Source organism: Poecilia mexicana, unplaced genomic scaffold, assembly GCF_051168715.1.
Source record: "Poecilia mexicana isolate PSO_F unplaced genomic scaffold, ASM5116871v1 scaffold_18, whole genome shotgun sequence".
NCBI classification, from domain to species: Eukaryota; Metazoa; Chordata; class Actinopteri; order Cyprinodontiformes; family Poeciliidae; genus Poecilia; species Poecilia mexicana.
The window spans coordinates 18,257,934-18,276,376 of NW_028263387.1; the positions used below are offsets into that span (position 1 = coordinate 18,257,934).

The window sequence follows — 18,443 nt, forward strand, 5'->3', positions numbered from 1 at the left end:
TTTTATTTTTTAAGAAAGCTGCTTCTAGTTAACTCTGCAATAAATAAATACCTCTTAACTCACATCTGCTTTCTAAGTGCCTCTCATTTGTAGATATTTTGCCTCCTTTATCACAGCTTTTGGCAATTTATCTGTGTTGTACGCCTGTCTGGAACAACACAACCAATCGGAAGGCCTCAAAACCCTTTTCTAAAACTTGATTTTTACCACAAATAACCTCATAAAGTTTCAATATTTATTTTTTGTAGAAGGCCTGACTAAGACATGAGCATAATCACGCTAATTTTCTAAGGCAAACAATAAATTAAGTCAAAACGAAGCTCATTTGTCATGGGAGAGTGTATAAATAAAAAGTTATATCTGAAAAAGAAGGTTTAATTTAGCTACGTCATACCAATAAAGCAGCTAATATCGAAAAAGGACGACTATGCTTTCGTCCACGTCCTCTTTTTATTTTTAGACAAAACCAAACAGCCAAACTAAACACATTTTACTAGTTGAATTAAACACAGTGGGTTTGTATATTCTCTATAAATTAGGGCGAATGTACGTTAGGTCCATTTCGAGCACATCGTGTTTTAAAGCTAGCCAAACTAAAAGGTCACCATAATTTGTAACACAATCTTAAGTGCTCTATATAAAGCACTTAATGCAAAAATATAAAGCACTTAAGTAAAAACAAACAAAAAAAAAGCTCTACTTAAAATTTAACGATTTGCTTTCATACGCACCCGTCGGTAAACTTGCCAGTCACAATATGGCCGACTCGCAGACAAATCGTTGCTACGGCAACAAAAGCGAAGCGGCGTCCACTGTTCTATACGCAAGCACGCACTGAAGTACGTCACAAACCAGGAAATGTCCACAGAGATAAGTGACTGAAGAATCACAACAGAGCAACTCACCGCGGCTGTTTCCCGACGGTTCTATTTCGTGTTTCTGGTTTTAATTTATCTCTGGAAATGTCACGGAAACCCAAAGACGAATACTACCGGTTCTTCTCTGTTACCGACCCACGGAACCACGAGAAGGGGTACACGGAGTACAAAGTGACAGCCCGGGTAAGTTACAACTCTATAACCGTAGTGTTTCATTTATACAAAAAAAATCACTTGTGTTACTGAGGAGATGTTCATGTTCCGAAAATATTTCAGGTGCATTTCAATAAATTAGAATATTATTGAAAAGTTTATGAATTCCTTTCACTCCATTCACTAAGAGAAACACACTAAATAGATTAAATACGCCTCTAGTTTTGCTTATTATGATGATTTTCCACTTACAATTACATTTATGATTAGTATTGTAAATCAGACCAATAATAAAAAAAAATTAATACTGGAATGTCAGCCAAATGAAAAGTATGTTCAATTTTCACCTAAAGGTTATTTTCAAACGGTTATTTTACTAGCAAATATTCAAATTCAGCGAGCTGAACCTGTACTTCTGTGTACAGATAAAATATTGTCGCTTTTCCTACACAAAACAAAAACAAGCATGCAAATGTAAAGCCAGAGAGCATGTCTAGATATAAACACAAATACACCCTGTGGGGACTTTATTTGCGGTTGAGATGCTCTGCGGGTGCTGGAGTGAAACGGGACATGTGATTCTGTTCATGTGCTCCAGCAGCCTTATGACCACTTTAATGCCCGTTCAAAAAGGATTTATGAAGCTCAGATGATCTCTGCAGACACAACAACATGCTCAAAACTCAGATTAGCTGGAACCAATCTGTTTTAACTTCTCACCCTTGCAGTTTGTGTCCAAGCGTCACCCGGACGATGTGAAGGAGGTGGTGGTGTGGAAGAGGTTCTCCGAGCTGAAGAAGCTCCACGGAGAGCTGTCCTACACTCACAGGAACCTGTTCAGGAGGCAGGAGGAGTTTCCAGTGTTTCCACGTGCACAGGTTTTTGGTATGATGTGTAAAAGTTCCCTTCAGACCTAGATTACTCATCTGGGTCTGAATGATGCTGCACCTCAGACAGGTTTGCATATCTGAGGTGTAGCATCAGATATGCAAACATGGAGTTCCAATAGAGTTCCTGTAGGAGCTGCTGCTTCACATGCTAGAACGTTAGAGTGTTTCTTTAGTAAATACTTGTGTACTTCATCACATGCACCTCTCTCTTATTTCTGGGTTTATAATTTTTAATTTAATAGCTCTTTTTCCAGGGTTGGATGCTCTTACAACAGACAACGAAAACAATGTTTTGACACAAGAATTAGCTGCACAAGATTTTTTTTTCCTGCTACACAGGTTCTCATTTCTCCTTAAAAGTTCAGTTATATAAATACTTCCCTCAGTCATGTTTGCTGCAATGATCCTTGTACCTTATCCACACACGTTTCGAAGGTGTAATTCTGGCTGGGTTTTTGGAGTCAGTTACCTGGTGGTTTCTGGTACAGACATGACTTTTAATCATAGTGCAGAAATTTTCATCAGAGGTTGAGGTTGGAGTTCTTCCAGAAACGAAATGTAAGACGGCTTTATCTAATCCACCATGATTTTTTAAGTGTGTTTAAGATTATTGTTCTGTTAGAAGACCAATTTGTGTCCAACTTATTTATCTGAAGTGAAACTGAGGAATTTACCAGCAGTCTTTTTTTAGTTTATTGTTCCAGTTTGTCCAGAGCACCAGTAAAACCAGTGACAAACGGAGCACTTTTTAAAACTTCCAGCGTCATAATCAGCTTAATCATCTTGTTGTGTTCATCCTAGGAAGGTTTGATGAAGCTGTGATTGAGGAGAGGAGGAAGGCAGCAGAGAGCATGCTTCTGTTCACTACCAGTATACCTGCACTATACAACAGCCCACAACTAAAGGACTTCTTCAGGGTGAGGACACAGAACAAGCAAATGTTAACTGCTCTCTGTTTCATCTCTGTCCTCTTGTTTCTTTTTGATTTATATACGTTGTTCTGTTTATTTTACAAATTAGAGCTGTTAGAATTACAATCTTAAAACGTAACAAGTCCATTGTTCTTCAAGTTAAAATTAATGACATTTCATACCGTGGTGGACTATTATATTCTGCAAATAATATACATAACGGTATATTTCCAGCATGTTTTCAAATAAGATTTATGAAAAGAGAAAGCATGTATAGTTTGAGAGGATTAGAGATATTTAGAAACAAAGTCTGAACTAAACATTATTTCTGTCTAAAGGAAACAAAGAGAGTAGATCAATTTTCACTTTTAAGAAAATGGTAAAATATCCTATCAAGGTGTAATGAAGTATTTGGTAAAGTGCTGTGTCATTACAAGGATACTATATGTTTTGTTCTGTCTTTATTAGCTCTACATATATGGATGGTTGATTGATGTTTAGTTACTTATGGTAAAACAAATTCACTTTTAAGAGAAAGGGTAATCTATATAAGACATTTTCAATTCAAAACGTTCATGTCAATATGTGACATGTTAGTTTAAACTGCAGAAGAATAAAATAAAAAATAAATGAATGAATGTTAGGGTGGTGAAGTCAGCAGACCTCTGGATCCGTCCCCGGCGTCCTCGGCCGGGCCGCTGCCTCCTCCTCTCATCCCCCTGCCGAAGAGGAGGGCATCAGACTGTGAACCCGCCGAAGAGGAGGAGGGCAGGGAGGCGCCCACCTTACCTCAAGACCTGGGCACGAACATCAGCTTGGAGGTCGGGGAGCCGGAGGTGGCGGCTGAGGCCTACAACGAGATCGGAGGAACTCCGACAGAGGAAGAACAGGAGGATCTTGACAACGCAGAACTGGATGACCGAGGTTTAAATCTAACAATCTGCAAGCTGTTTCTGGTTTGTGTCTTCGTCATCATTTCGGTTCATGTTTGCATCTGCAGTGTCGTCTCCTGAGCTGTCTCTAGCGAGACTCCAGCAGTCGGAGGAGACGCAGGAGGAATTCGACTCATTGTTTGACTCGGTGGTCGAAGAGCAAATCCCGTCTCCCAAGGAGGAAGTTCCTCCTCCTCTGTCTGAAAATGACCTGGCTGTCTTCGATCCCTGCTATAAACAAGGTGGGTTCAACCACAGAATATAAACTGTTACTCCCTCCAGCCTTTACTTATCCTGGACATTGCCTTCCCACGCAGTTCTGCTTGATTCTCATCGCCCTTCACTGCTCTGCCTGAGATTTCTCTCATTAACCTGGATTTCTCCGGTAGAGTAACAAAGACTGAGAAAAACACTATCTGTGTTTCCACTGACCATAAATTGCACAATGTGAGATTTTAAATATAAATTATCTTAATGGAAACATGCAAATTTCGAAAAAAATAATTTCTCAACAAAAAGTTTAAGGATAAAGTGGTTTTAGGCTGAAATTGGTTTATTTAGCAAAACTGCATTGGAAATACTTTTTTCACATGATCAACAACTGGTGCAAACCACAAAGTAGAAGACGACAGGAAGTAGTTGGAAGATGATGGCGCATCCTGTTTTTTAAATACTTATTGTGTGAACAAACTTATTCATGTGTGACTTTATTTGTGTTTCTAATTTAGTGGAAACACAGCAAATGCAAAATTGTGTTTGTTTTGTTGGCATTAGCAGAATATTGACAAAGTTTTGCTCACCTTTGTAATGGAGATGCAGATATTGTTTCTAAGAAAACATGTGGAAACTTTGATAAAAGCCCTTTAGAATATTACAAGAAATCTACCTTCTTGAACACAAACTAAAAATAAATTAGAGATAATTCAAAACTTTGACAGGACTGTTTATGAAACTGCTTTCTTTTAAACCTTAAATTAAAAATCCGTTGTTTTTCTCGTTCTGTTTCAGAAAGATCAGATTCCTCGAGCGATCACTCTGAACTGTTCTCGCTGCCGCCGGCCAGTCTGATTGGAGGAGACGCCAGTTACTTGAACCAGGCGGCCAATGAGCTGACGGCGGCCATGGAGCGGGAGAAGGAGGGAGAGTTCGGTTCTGCCATCCGTGGCTACCGGACAGCGGTGGACATACTCATCACTGGAGTGCAGGGTAACATGAGAGACCAGTCAAACCAGTTCATTTCCATCATGATTAGTTTCATCAAAGCTGTAAAACATGCAAATTTTACACCAACTGCACCAAACTGTGCAAAAGAAACACAGTTCTGAGCTTTTTAAAGCTTTTTACACTTTTTTGTTCTTACGTTTGAGTTTCTACTGTTTCTAAAAACAGCCCAACTGCCTAAAAAAAACACTCCGCCATTTTTCTGGAATCTAACGTTACAAATCATCAAGCACTGCTCCGTTACCTAGCAACCCTAGCAGAGCTCCAGCACTTTTGGTCAGCAGGTTTTACCGCCGTATTCGCTGTACAATGGCTGCTGGAAAAGATAAATGCTTTGTTGTTGACTTACCATCCAGAAACCACGTGCTGCCTTCTTGTTGGTTGAGCAGGAAGCTCCACTTCTGCTTCTCAAAGTGTATAATTGTGCATCTGTTTGAAGCCATTTTCTCATTTTAGTGTAAACGGTGAGTTGGCCAGCAGTAGCTTATTTGAATTTAAAGTGACAAAATGCCTTCAGGCAGAGCTGACCTTGTTATTTAGTGAAATAAATTACCTTGTTGATGGTATTCCAGTTTATTGAGACAAATGTGTATTTTTGGTTTCAACTCTTGTGCACAGCTGACGGACACGGCCAGTTCTTCACAATAAACCGCATGTTGCATGGGGAGAACATGCAAACCACATGTTGCATGGGGAGAACATGCAAACTCCATTCAAGACTGAGGCTCCAACTCAGGATTTCCTTGCTGCACAGGACCATGTAGCCTATGAGAGAATATATTAAGTGAAATGCTTACCTTGTATGTGTACAGTTAGTGCTTAATCAGCCTTTTTAGTGACTATTGTATTGATCCATGACTGGGCTGCTGGACCTTGTCCTTTCCCTTAAAGCGTCACTGAGTTGTCTGTGGTGCTAAATTTATAACAGCTTCTCTGCAGGTGTTGGTTTACATCAAGCTGGAGGTAAAAATGCTTCTTACTTAAAATAAAATATGTTTTGTTGCTCCTCTTGCTTATATAAATGAGTACGCTGTCTCTTTTTGGCTTATAGTAAGATACAAATCGAACTAAACAAAGGCGTTGTCTGCAACATTACAACATGCCACAACTCAACATTGAGTCATCTGCCCCTCCCCACTTCAGTGTAGTTTCTGACACTGATCCAGCAGCTAACACGGTAGCGTGGCCGAGCGGTCTAAGGCGCTGGATTAAGGCTCCAGTCTCTTCGGGGGCGTGGGTTCGAATCCCACCGCTGCCAGCAATCATTTTGTTTTTCCTTTTTCAGCTGAAATGTGACTTGAAAATAAATGTGAAAAGCTACAATCAGAGCACAGGAAGTGAAACTTGACGAGATTTTTTATGTGTTCATGTTCTGCAGGAGACCCAGATCCGGTTCGCAGGGAGTCTGTGATGAGGAGGACGGCCCAGTACCTGAAGCATGCCGAGATGCTGGTGGATCAGCACGCTTCGCCGGGTCACACGGCTGCTCACACACACACACAGGACCCGTAGACACACGCTTGACACACACAAAGACGACTGAAAGGCAACGTAAGCTCAGGTTCAAGGCTCATGAAGTGACTACAGGTTTGACAGCTAAAATAAGAATCCCAAACCAGTTTCCATTCCCAGTAACAAACCGTTTCTGGTACCTAATGCTCCAGTAATGACGCTCTGCGCACTGGGACCTCACAGACATCTAAACTACAAAACACAGACAAAGTCTTTAAGTTTATGGATGGAAATTTCCTCTGTTCTTTTTATATTGTTGATGTTTGTAATGTTAACATCTCTGTGGCTTTGCATTTTGCACAATGTTTTGTTAATAAATCTGATTTTAATTTAATTCAGAAAAACGTTTCAATTTGATTCAAAAATTATTTTACTCTATTTATCCCACAAGGAAAAATAAATGTTGTCGTAACTAATTTTAACCAAGAATCTTCAAAGAGTTGTTGTGGGTGGTGATGATGTGGGAAGGAAGGATCTCCAGTAGCAGTCAGTCTTGCAACAAATCTGAAAAAGCCTCTGACTGAAGAGAGTTGCTGGGATGACAGCCGGTCTGCAGAGGCTGAATTTGAGCTGCTAACATGCTCAGATTATGTCAGCAAATTATGTATTTGTCCTGGATGACGTCATCCAGGACATGGTACTGATCCACCTCATTTGCTTTTGCTGCTTGTCGTATGGTTAGAAAGCCGGGCAGAAGGATGTTGGAGTAGGGGATGTGAGAAGATGGTTTGGTTTTCTCCTCTGCATCCATGAAGCCTCCTCTTGAACTCCTCTGGGATTTTGAGGTCAAAGTTCAGGTATTAATTGAGCTTTTTGAGATGCTAATCAGCTGCTCCAAGTATTACAAACAAACAATACCCGTTTGTCATGGTTACGCACCATAATGTCAGTTGTGTTGTGACAGAAGAAAGTAAAAAACAAAGAGTAAAAGTCATTCCAGCTTCACAGCATCCAAAAAAAACAAAACATGAGGGAATATTTAGCCAAACATTCAGTGACTCAAAAAACTAAAATCAGAATGAAGGCAACAAAACTACAACAACCAGTCGTCGCTCAGGTGTTATCTGAGCTGTGAGATGCTAATCTGCTGCTGCAAGCTGTAAAAACGATACCGTTGTCAAAGTTACGTATCACAACTGTCTGAAGAAATGTGATCAAAAATCCTTTCGTTTCCGTTTTGTGTTCTGGAAAATCAAGTTTCCTGAACACAGGTTTTGCTAAAAACTCTCAACGATTTGCTAAAACGCTGCAGTTTAAACCTGACGCTTATGAAAAACATCAGGTTTTATTGTTGCTAAGCAAATGTTCGGTGTAGCTCCACAACAAAAATACAAAAACAGCACGATTTTGTGAATTTTAAATATAAAACATACAATTTTGTGCTTTTGATGATTTAAGCTAGAAGTGTCCAAACTTTTTTGGGCCAAAATCATTGAGTCAACAGTAAAGAAAATTAAAAGAAACTGAAATCAAGCAAATAAAATAGTTGGTTTGATTGTTTTTTTTTCTTAGTTGATGCAAAACTTAAAAATAATTTTGTACGTTTGTTAAATTATTTAAGAAAAACACCTAGTTTTTAAATTATTTTGGGCTCGACTAAACAAATTCATTTTCTGCTATAATAACAGGATTTGAGTCAAAAAGTTTTCAATATTTAGTCAAGTTTAATACATTAAACAGAAGCTGATTTGAAAAGGGAATCCCACTGATAAAGTCTGGTTTTTTTCTTTTCTTTTTATTTTTACAAATATGCTCATTTCATCTTTTACTTTGTAGACCTGGAGCATTTTGGTTTTGATCATCGGATTACATTTTTACATCTAAAGCTTTTAAATCTACGTGAGACGTCACGTAGATTTGTTGTAGTACCTATTAAATTCCTGTGAGAGTCGCTGTTGCTCATTTTAAGGTTAAAACGCGCCCTGGACTGGAGAAACAGATGAAAGAAGAAAACAGCTGCTGGTTTTTAATAATAAACATGCGGCTTGCTGTAGTTAATCTACTTCACATAATCATGATTGTTTGAACTTTCTACGTTTGGTTAAAGAATTTAAAATGTCTTAAATTTGATTTTAAAAGATAGTCAGCCTTAATATTGTCACCTTACTTGAATAGTGAGCTAAGTAATTTTTTGCTAAAAGATGTGCTGGAGCTATTTATTCTTTATTTTTATCAATTTGAATTTTGTTGACAGTTTATTCTTAGTTTACTTTATATTTTTTGTATTACTTAGAGTTTATTTGTAGGTTAATAATTGGTGATTTTATTAATTTTTTGTTTTTCTTTCACAGAAAAAACTGTGGGTCCATTTTCTATAAGTGAAGGGACTGGTATAGACCAGCATGCACTGGGTTTGGAGAGGCAGCAGTTTGATTTTGTTATTTGGTTACCAACTTTAAACCATAAAGAGCAACAATCAAGTTTTGGACATTGGATTTCTTTTGGCTGCCAAATCCGGCCCAACATAGGTTTTTATGTGGCCCTCTTCTAGACAAAACACTAAATGTGCTTAATTATGTTATTAATCAAATCAGTGCAGCTTTTATCTGTTTACTGCTAAATTATATCAATCAGTCCCTCCAGTTTCTTGAGAATTATCGTGGAAATTCATGCAAAATCAACAAATTTTTGCACTTTTTTGTGCTAACAATTGGGATTTTATTGCAGTCAAAAAATTTAAAAAAACTTTCTTTCTTGTACTAAACAGCTGCCTCAGCTTTAACTGATGTCAGATTATAGTCCATGATCTCCACAGCGAGTAATGAAAAGTCAGATTTACTGTCATAAATAAGTGCAAATATTTCCAAATTAGTACCATAAACATTTTGATTTTTATTGCAAAAAAAAAAATCACAAATCAATTGTAAATTGATTTTATAATAATTTAATAATTTTATTTTAACAGTTTGTGAATAGGTTTTATTAATACATTCTGGCACAACCGGCCAGAATGATCTTGATTTGGCACCAAAACAAAAATGAGTTTGATGGAAGAAGTTTGTACATTTCTGTGAAGATAAAAGTCTTAAATTTAATTCACAATAGTCTTAAAAAGTCTTAAATATGATTTGCTGAAACCTTCAGAAGCTATTCTAAAGACCTTTAGCTGTTACTTCATAGAAAATATCAAGGGTAAGTGCAAATTTATCACCAGTTAGACACAGTTCATACATTTCTTTGGAGATAAAGGTCTTAAATTTCTTTCATAATGGTCTTAAAAAGTCTTAATTTTTTGTTGCTGAAACCTTTAGAAACCCTGCTAACGACCTGTAGCTGTAACTTCAACTCATTAGGGAACACTAATGCACAGCAAACACCTAAGAGAGATAATCAAACGCATTTTTTTTGGATAAAAGTAAGTAGTTTTTTCAGTAGTTTCAGCATGGATGGAAAGTTATTGGTTTGGCATCAAAGAGAGGAGAGAGAGAGGATGGGATGCAGAAAAGAGAAAGCAAACGGCAGAATCCCTTCTCTGGAGAGACGGGGGATGAAAGGAGGGCTGGAAACAGATGGAGGGGTGACCATTTCCCCAACCAGATGAGAAAACGAGGGGTCATGGAGAAAGAGAGACAACAAACGCTGGAGGAGAGGAAAAATCGAAGGGATGAGATTAGAGGATAAGCAGAGATGATCCTTCTATTGTTAACGGGGTGGAAAAAAGCAGACCATCCCTCTTCCTCCCTCCGTCTCTCTCTTTGGCTTTGTTTTGACCACTGTGGGGTGCTTGAAGAGGATGGAGGGATGGCAGCGAAAGAGTGATAACGCTGCTACATCCTGTTATACATCCCTCTTTCTCTCTACCTTTCAATCCATCTCCCCTTCCCTCATTCTGGTGCTCCACCTGTGAAATGTAGAAAGAGACAGAAACAAAGAGACGGAGGTGAGGAGGGAGGGGGGCTAACAGCCGCGCAACATTAGCATGCTGAGAGTGTCAGCACTCTCCTCTCTTTTCTATCATCCCTCTTTCCATCCCTCCTCCCTCTGTCTCTTTCTCCTCACTGGTCACTGCAATTATACCATCCAAACACTCCAGCCTGAGAGCATAATGGCTTTCCTCCACGTGTGTGTGTGTTTGTGTGTGTCAGATCAAAAGACACAGATGTGTGTATCAGTGCATAATTTAGAGCCACACGTGACACATTAAGTGTGACACAGAAGGGGCGGCTGTGGGTGTGCAGGAGAAAAACGAGCATATGTGGGTGCGGATGAGGGTGTGTGAGTCCTCACGGCTACAAAAACTGCTTCTCCAACCTCTGAACCGAGCCCGCTCTCCAACGGGCTCCGGCGAACCCGCTTCACACACACACACACACACACACACACACACACACACACACACACACACACACACACACACACACACACACACACACACTCGCTTGGACCGTTATGACCTAAATGGCCACTGGGTTGAGGCAAACAGCACACCTGCTTTCGCTCTGTTTTTGTTTTCGTTCCATCAACTTCTTCTTCTCCCCTCTCAACCCATCCTCCTTGTTTTTATTCCACCACACACACACACACACACACACATGCACACACACACACACACACCCCTCCTCTGTGAGCTTGTTATCCCTCCCCGTCCAGTCGTTTCTCTCTCTGTCACCTTGCCCCCAGCTATTCCAGCACACTTTTGTCTCCCCCCGCCTCATCTCTCGCTCTCACACACTCACATAAAACACACTCACTGTCTATTTTCTGTCAGCCCAGGGCTCTGTGGCGGCCTGACTCTCTCCTACAGACAGGCTTGACATTTGTTTTCCGCCTCCCGGGGTCTGTTTGGTTGTTGCTGTGGGGCTTGATGTTGATTTAAGACTATTACTATCTGAAGTGTTTCATTAATATAAAAAATAGACTGAAAATACTAATAAACAAGATGCTGGCTGGAGGTGTAAAGAACAGTGAAACGAGATTTCTCCCGAAGTAGCGTGGAAACTCCAGACTACACTTTGCAAATGTAAATCTGATTAAACTACGGGTTCATTCACACCAACCCCATTTAAGCAAACTGTAGTTTGTTCGTCTAGATCAGGGGTGTCCAAAGTCGGTCCTCTAGGCCGGCATCCTGCATGTTTTAGTTCTCTCCCTGACTTTACACACCTGCATCAAATGATGGCTCATCAGAAGGCCTAAGCAGAACATTGACTTGCTGAGGAGGTTGTTACTAGCACTAGGGAGAGAACTAAAACATGCAGGATGCCGGCCCTCGAGGACCGACTTTGGACACCCCTGGTATCCAAAGTCGGTCCAAACGCCAAGCGGACCGGAGACCGCGCCAGAACCAGGAAGTGGACTACAGCGCAGGGCATTCTGGGTAAATACAACCTAAACCAGGGGTCACCAACTCCAGTCCTTCAGGGCTACCATCCTGCAATTTTTAGGGCTACCACCTCTGCTCCAAAATGTCTGAATTCCCTCACCAGCATTCATTCCTCTCTGCAATAGGCTGGAAACGAGCAGTTCATTTGATCCAGGTGTGTTTGAGCAGAGACACATCTAAAAGTTACAGGATGGTAGCCCTCGAGGACTGGAGTTGGTGACCCCTGACCTAAACAAACGCACTAGAATATCGCTAGTGGGGAACATGGCTCATGTTCTTTTACCAAAATAAAATCCGATGCTAATCCATTTTTGTTGACATTTCGCAAAGAAGGAAGTTGAACGCCTGTCTTCTTCAGGCGTTTTCATGTCGTTTCCTTCAGTGGTTCTTGGTGCAGCGCCACCACAGGCGAGGAGGGGAACAGGTTCCTCAAAGGGTTTGGTTAGTTTGACACAGTGCAGAGTGAAAGTGGACCAACATCAGCTGAAAATTTTACAAATGTTGCAACATTGGTCCCCAATCAAACCGAGTCTTCTCGACTGTCAGGTGTGAAAATACCATAAAACTAAAACTAATTTGTTTGGCCATAACGGCAGTTGTTACATTAGGAAGAAAAGGGGGAAGATCAGAACTGTGAAATAAAGTGGTGGGAGTGTCATATCTTGTGGCTGTTTTCCTAGGGAAAAGAAATATGTTGAGCTCACTGAGGCTAGTTGGGTTCTTTAAAGAAGATAGCCCACAAATAAAGGACAGAATATAAAGGATTGACTTACTTGGATTTTTAGGCCCAGTCTAAACTCTAAAAACAATTATTTAAAATTTTCTCTACATATGTAACATGTTCATTAAAGTATAATTTTTGCACATAGAACCAACATGGAGGGATTAAGAGCAACATTTTTCTCCGAAGCCACTGGTTGCAGATCTCTCTCCTGAACTCCCATCAACACTGGTTTTGTAAGTGAATAATTAGACGGGCACACAGAGGGTGATTGACAGCGCTAAGACCCGCCTCCTGGCTCTGATTGGTTAGGACTGGGAGACGGCAAAGGAGCTCAGTTCTTACAACATAGTGACAGTTTCCACAGACATTTAAAAAAGAATTAAAAAAAATTACATACTGCAGCTTTAAGGTGAATCTTTCAAACATTAGAAAATGTAACTGTCAGGCATGGTGACAGTTACAACCCAACTACACAGATTTGGGTGAAATGATCAACTTTGAACAAAATTGGGTGTTTTAACTGGACAACAACACACAAAGTTACATTGAATATTTGTTAAAAACTGCTTTCCATACCAGGAACCCAATCGATTTAAAAAACTCCGACAATACCGGTAAGATTGGACATATATTCAGGCAGAAGCTTGTTGGTTCCTCTAACAGTAATCATCATAACTGTCATCTCTTCCTGCTGTTTGTCTCGCTCCCTCCTCCCCTCACATATTAGTAAATCAATAAACATACACTTTATGCCATTTATTGATCCGTTCACCCCCTCCCTTTGTGTCCACTTTACTCTCTATTTTCTCACTCCATGAATATAAAATCTCGTTTCTCCGCCTGTCTCTTTCACTCCCTCTGCCTGTCAGCCCCTTTCTCTTTATATCTCTCGCTGTGGGATATCCTATTTATATGGCTGGCACCTCCATGCCTCCACTGAAGTGTGTGTGTGTGTGTGTGTGTGTGTGTGTGTGTGTGTGTGTGTGTGTGTGTGTGTGTGTGTGTGTGTGAGTGTTTGATGTTAGTCTGAGTGGTTAACATAATACAAGTCCTCAGAGAGATGATGATGATGATGCTCAGGCACTCAAACACACACAGATACATAATTTTAGGCCTTTTTTGGTCAGCCTTTCTGTGAACAATTTGAGCTTTTTTTTTGCATCCTCCAAGCTGCGCCGCAGTTATTATCTGTCGCATTCTCCCACTGTCCACACGGACATGCACCTTTGTTCCCCGACCTGCTTCCCAGAATGATAAAACCCAGCATTATCTTTTGTTATTCATTATCGCAGATGGAGCCATCATTTCGCATCCGTCCTCCTCCCTCTGCATATGTTTTTATTTATTCAAACCTCTTACTCTCTCTCTTTTGTTTCCATGCCCGTCTCCTCCTCTTTGCATATTTATTCAGGCACATCTCCCTCTCTGTTTTTTTCCCCTCTCCCCACTTTCTGTACCCATGTGTCCAGCTTTTGTTGGCTGCCTTGTTTCCATAACAACTTGCGACCTTTCACTCGGTGCATAACCATTTTTAATCAGAAGTAGAGAGAGAGAGAGGGGGTGGATTTGAAAGGGTAACATTACTCAGGTGATGCGCTGAAACTGGTGAGAAAAACAAACGGAAGAGAGCGACTGAAACGAGGAACGAAAAGTGGCCTTGGCTCAGTCTGAAACCAGAAGAGTTTGGTTTTGAGTTTACTGCTTTGCAACTAGTTACATTTACTTTGTTGAAAGAATGTACTTTTAGGAGTATTTTTACTATGCTCTACTTATTTTTATGTTTACTTGAATAATTTAATTATGAAGTAGTTCTACTCTTGAGTAAAATTTCATTCAGTGGATTTTCTACCCACTGAATAATAAAAAAAAAAAAAAAAATATATATATATATATATATATATATATATATATATATATATATATATATATATATATATATATATATATATATATATATATACACACACCAGTGTTGTGGTACTCGAAGTTGGTCTTGGTCTTAAGACCGGTCTTAAGACCATTTTTTGATGGTCTCGGTCTTGTCTCGGACTCGACTGCATTTGGTCTCGGTCTTGTCTCGGTCTCGGGCACTGGTGACTCGGCATTTTATTTCAAGACCAGTCAAGACCGCAACTGTGAAAATATCACTAAATGTACAGCATGAGCATACTGTCCAGTTTATTTGTTAACATCTTTGTTTTCAGTGGATGCAAAACGCACCGATTAAAATCCAAGCAACTACATGTTTCTGTTACTCCCCCCTCCCCACCTTTCACTCGCGCGCGGCGCTCCAGGACATGCGCAGTGGTTTCCTCTCAGCGGCAGAAAATGTTTGTCTAATCGTCAGTAATATAATAGCGCTGCATAAATCATAAGAAATCCGATGGCCACAGCTAACTCAGCAGCGCTTCGCTTTCACAGACGGTGGGGACAACGTCTAACTTTTTTCGTCACTTAGAAAAGTAGCTCAAAGAAGGTAAGATCCGTTAACGTGATGTTATCAAAGCTAGCTGTACAGAGACACATAAGCATTGTGATGAAAAATGTTATCACTCACTGTGCTGAATTATTGTGCGGAGATGTTGACTGACTTGTTGCATATATGGGACAACGCTATGTCCAAAAGTCTGCAATATAGTGAAGTGACATTCAGAAACAGTTGATTCTTCTCCACGGCTCTTTACTTATTAGATAGGACTGGAGTGTCGCTCACTGAGAGCCGTTGTTCTATCAGATAGCCATACGCTGTCAGGATAGCATACATGCATTAAGCATTAAGAAATCCGACCGTCAGAGGAGTTGTCAGTTCACCATACGCAGCAAGTTATCATGAACATAAGTCATTAAATTGTTTTCAATGATAACTATATAGATATACATGTGTTGTCATGGTTTCAAAGTGTATTTAAAGCAGGGTCTGGCTGCTGCTGGAGTCAGCTACAACACACACCCGTGTAAAACTCACTTAACCGCTAAGTCAGGATGCCATACAACTGTTAATAACAAAGTGTATGACGATCTACGTCATGATTCTATGTTGTTGATTAAATGAAATCTTATGGTAATGACGTGTCTGACAGATATAGCCGTTGTTCTATCACATAGCCATACGCTGTCAAAATAGCATACATGCAGTGAGTACCATGCCAACGCATGCGCATTAAGTCCGACCGTCAGTGTAGTTGTCAGTATACACAACAAGTTATGATGAAAATAAGTAATTAAATTGTTTATAATATGTCATAATATGATAACTAGATAGATATACATGCGCTGTCATGGTTTCAAAGTGTATTTAAAGCAGGTCTGGCTGCAGCTGGATGCCATACAACTGTTAATAACCAAGTGTATGATGATCTACGTCATGATTCTATGTTGCTGATTAAATAAAATCATATGGTAATGACAGCGTATGCATGTCTGAGCTAAGGTATGACTATCTGACAACGTATGCTGATCTGACAGAACACCGTGAGTTCATGTTAAGCGTATGACGATCTGACCTGACAGAACACCCGTTCTTTGTTCTTGTAATGCTCTGTGTACACTGCATCATTATTTAATTATGTACGTTGATATTTAAATTAACAAATAACTAAAACACAAGAACGAAAGAGCACGCAGAGCATGCACATTGCTCTTTGATTGTTTTTGTTCAAAGTGGCAGCTGTAATGTCTGCCATGGTGTCAGACTACCTGGCTTCATGTACTGGGATAGAGAGTGAAAACAGTCACGATGAGCGCCTTCTGTTTGGTTACTTCTTGCTTGTTGCTCCTTGGTCAGTGTTCATGGTTGAGCGTTATTTACCATCAGGGCATTGCCTCAATTGCTATGTTTAATGGTGCAACAGTGGTGGTTTCTTATATGAGCAATATGGGCAAATGCCCAGGGCGTTATGTTTTTTGGGATGGCACGAGACCATCACACTTTTTAGCACATAAATTGAATATTTAATATTGGTAAAATGTATTAAGTATTTAATATCTAGGTGTTTTATGGTAATATGGATCTTTCAGATTATTTTGAGAAGCAATTTCGATCATATTTTACATTTTATTGTGTCATGTAGCGCGGGCCGCTGGTCTTGGTCTTGACTCGGTCTCGACTTCCCTCGGTCTTGGTCTTAACTTGGTCTTGGACCCCAAAAGTCTTGGTCTTGTCTCGGTCTCGATACACTCTGGTCTTGGTCTTGTCTTGGTCTCGGGTTAGGTGGTCTTGAACACAACACTGACACACACACACACACACACACACTCACACAGTACACATCTCACTATGCACACATACTAATCGGTACACTCAATACAATACTGACAAAATGTTGCGCACAAAGAAAAATGACAAAATTACAATCCAGCAGTTTCAGCCCTTTTTTTCTAACAGAAAGGAAAGAAAAATTAAACAATAAAACTAAAATAAATAACTAAAAAAATAAATACCCCCTCTTCCCATCTCAGGTCAAAATCAACTCGGTGGAAAAGAAAAACAAAATATATATATATATAATTAATTAGATATATAAAATGTATAATAAATGATATAATAAAATGTCAGTGACAGTGTCACTGACATTTTTTGCCCATCTTCAGTTGGGCAAAACTTCCAAGTTTGAAAAATAGCAAAGAAAACATCTTGCCATTTTTGATAAAACTTTTGTGTACTTTTTACCAAATACTCTTTAGTCTTACTTGAGTAAAATGAAAAATGTTTGTTTTTCATTTTCCCTGAATGAAAAACATGTTTTAACCAAAATTCACCAGACACAGACACACATCTGCAGTTTTTGTTAAAGTTTCATGAATTTTTTTAATGAAAAGAAAATGATTTGGAAACATTTCCCTGATTTTTTGTTACTTATATGAATTATTATAATTTCCGTTCTTAAAATACAAAAATGTTTGTCCATCTGATTATGTACTTTTTAAATTTTAAATTAAATAATTAACTCGATATTTGAGTAGACTTTTACCAAATACTTTTTACTTTTACTTGAGTAAAATATGTTGCTACTCTTAGTTTGAGTACAGTTTTTGGATGCTTTTCCCACCTCTGACTGCAGGTTTTTAGAAAAATTGTAAAGTGAGTGTTTTCTTCTTATATGTAATCTATTTCTCATTGTAATGATGCATTTTACTTGTTTTAGAAATAACCTTGTAATCCAGTCTTTTTCTACTTGCACCTTCTTGAACTGAAGTCTGTGATTCCCTCTGCAGAATGATGGATTTTAGTTTGGATTGTTTGGCCTTTGTAACTCTTCTCAGATTGATGAGTGGCCACAATTGTTTCACTGAGGTCATGGCTGATGTCCTTCAGCCTTGGCAAGGTGTTCACATACACCTGTTGGCTGCCGACCAGCAAACTGAAACAACTCCTGCTTTTATAGAGGAGTTCACACCTGGACTTGCACCTGGGTCCTGTTTTCCTCTGTGAATCCTATGAAAGCACCAAAAGTTTTCTTAGTTTTTTTTCCCCAAAGCTGTAACAGGTTTTAATCTTTCACATTAATAACAAGTTAATACTTAAATTTGACCTATTATGTTTTCTTGAATGGGTTAGAGTAGCAATATAGGCTATAAAAACATATTTATTGCATTTTTTGCTCAAAAACCATTCACTTGAGTTTCTATCAGTTATTTTAGCGCCTCTGTCACTTTAAATCCAAATAAGCTGCTGCTGGCCACGCCCCTAACTCAACGTTTACATCAGCACGTGAAAACGGCTGAAAATACAACTGTAAATCTTCGTAAAGTAGGAAGTGGTTTCTGAATGGCAAGTCAACCCTCCATAACAAAACACTTGTCTTTTCCAGCACCAAAACAAGTTGGCCAAACTCAGCCAGGGTTACCTAGCAACCCAAGTTGACTTCCGGCACATTTGGCCTTAACTGGGGTTGCTAGG

At 39.4% G+C, this 18,443-nt stretch overlaps 1 protein-coding gene and 1 non-coding gene across 2 annotated transcripts; both read left to right on the forward strand.

Moving 5' to 3' along the window:
- The first annotated feature begins 647 nt into the window (after positions 1 to 647).
- On the forward strand, positions 648 to 6,841 carry snx15 (sorting nexin 15). The gene is made up of 7 exons (XM_015011778.2): positions 648 to 1,061; positions 1,760 to 1,916; positions 2,723 to 2,838; positions 3,477 to 3,756; positions 3,833 to 4,006; positions 4,773 to 4,970; positions 6,364 to 6,841. The coding sequence occupies exons 1-7, from the start codon at positions 963 to 965 to the stop codon at positions 6,495 to 6,497; spliced, it is 1,158 nt and encodes a 385-aa protein (XP_014867264.1). The 5' UTR covers positions 648 to 962; the 3' UTR covers positions 6,498 to 6,841.
- Positions 6,162 to 6,243, forward strand: trnal-aag (transfer RNA leucine (anticodon AAG)). The gene has a single exon. It is a non-coding gene; the product is annotated as a tRNA-Leu (tRNA).
- Positions 6,842 to 18,443: the final 11,602 nt, after the last annotated feature.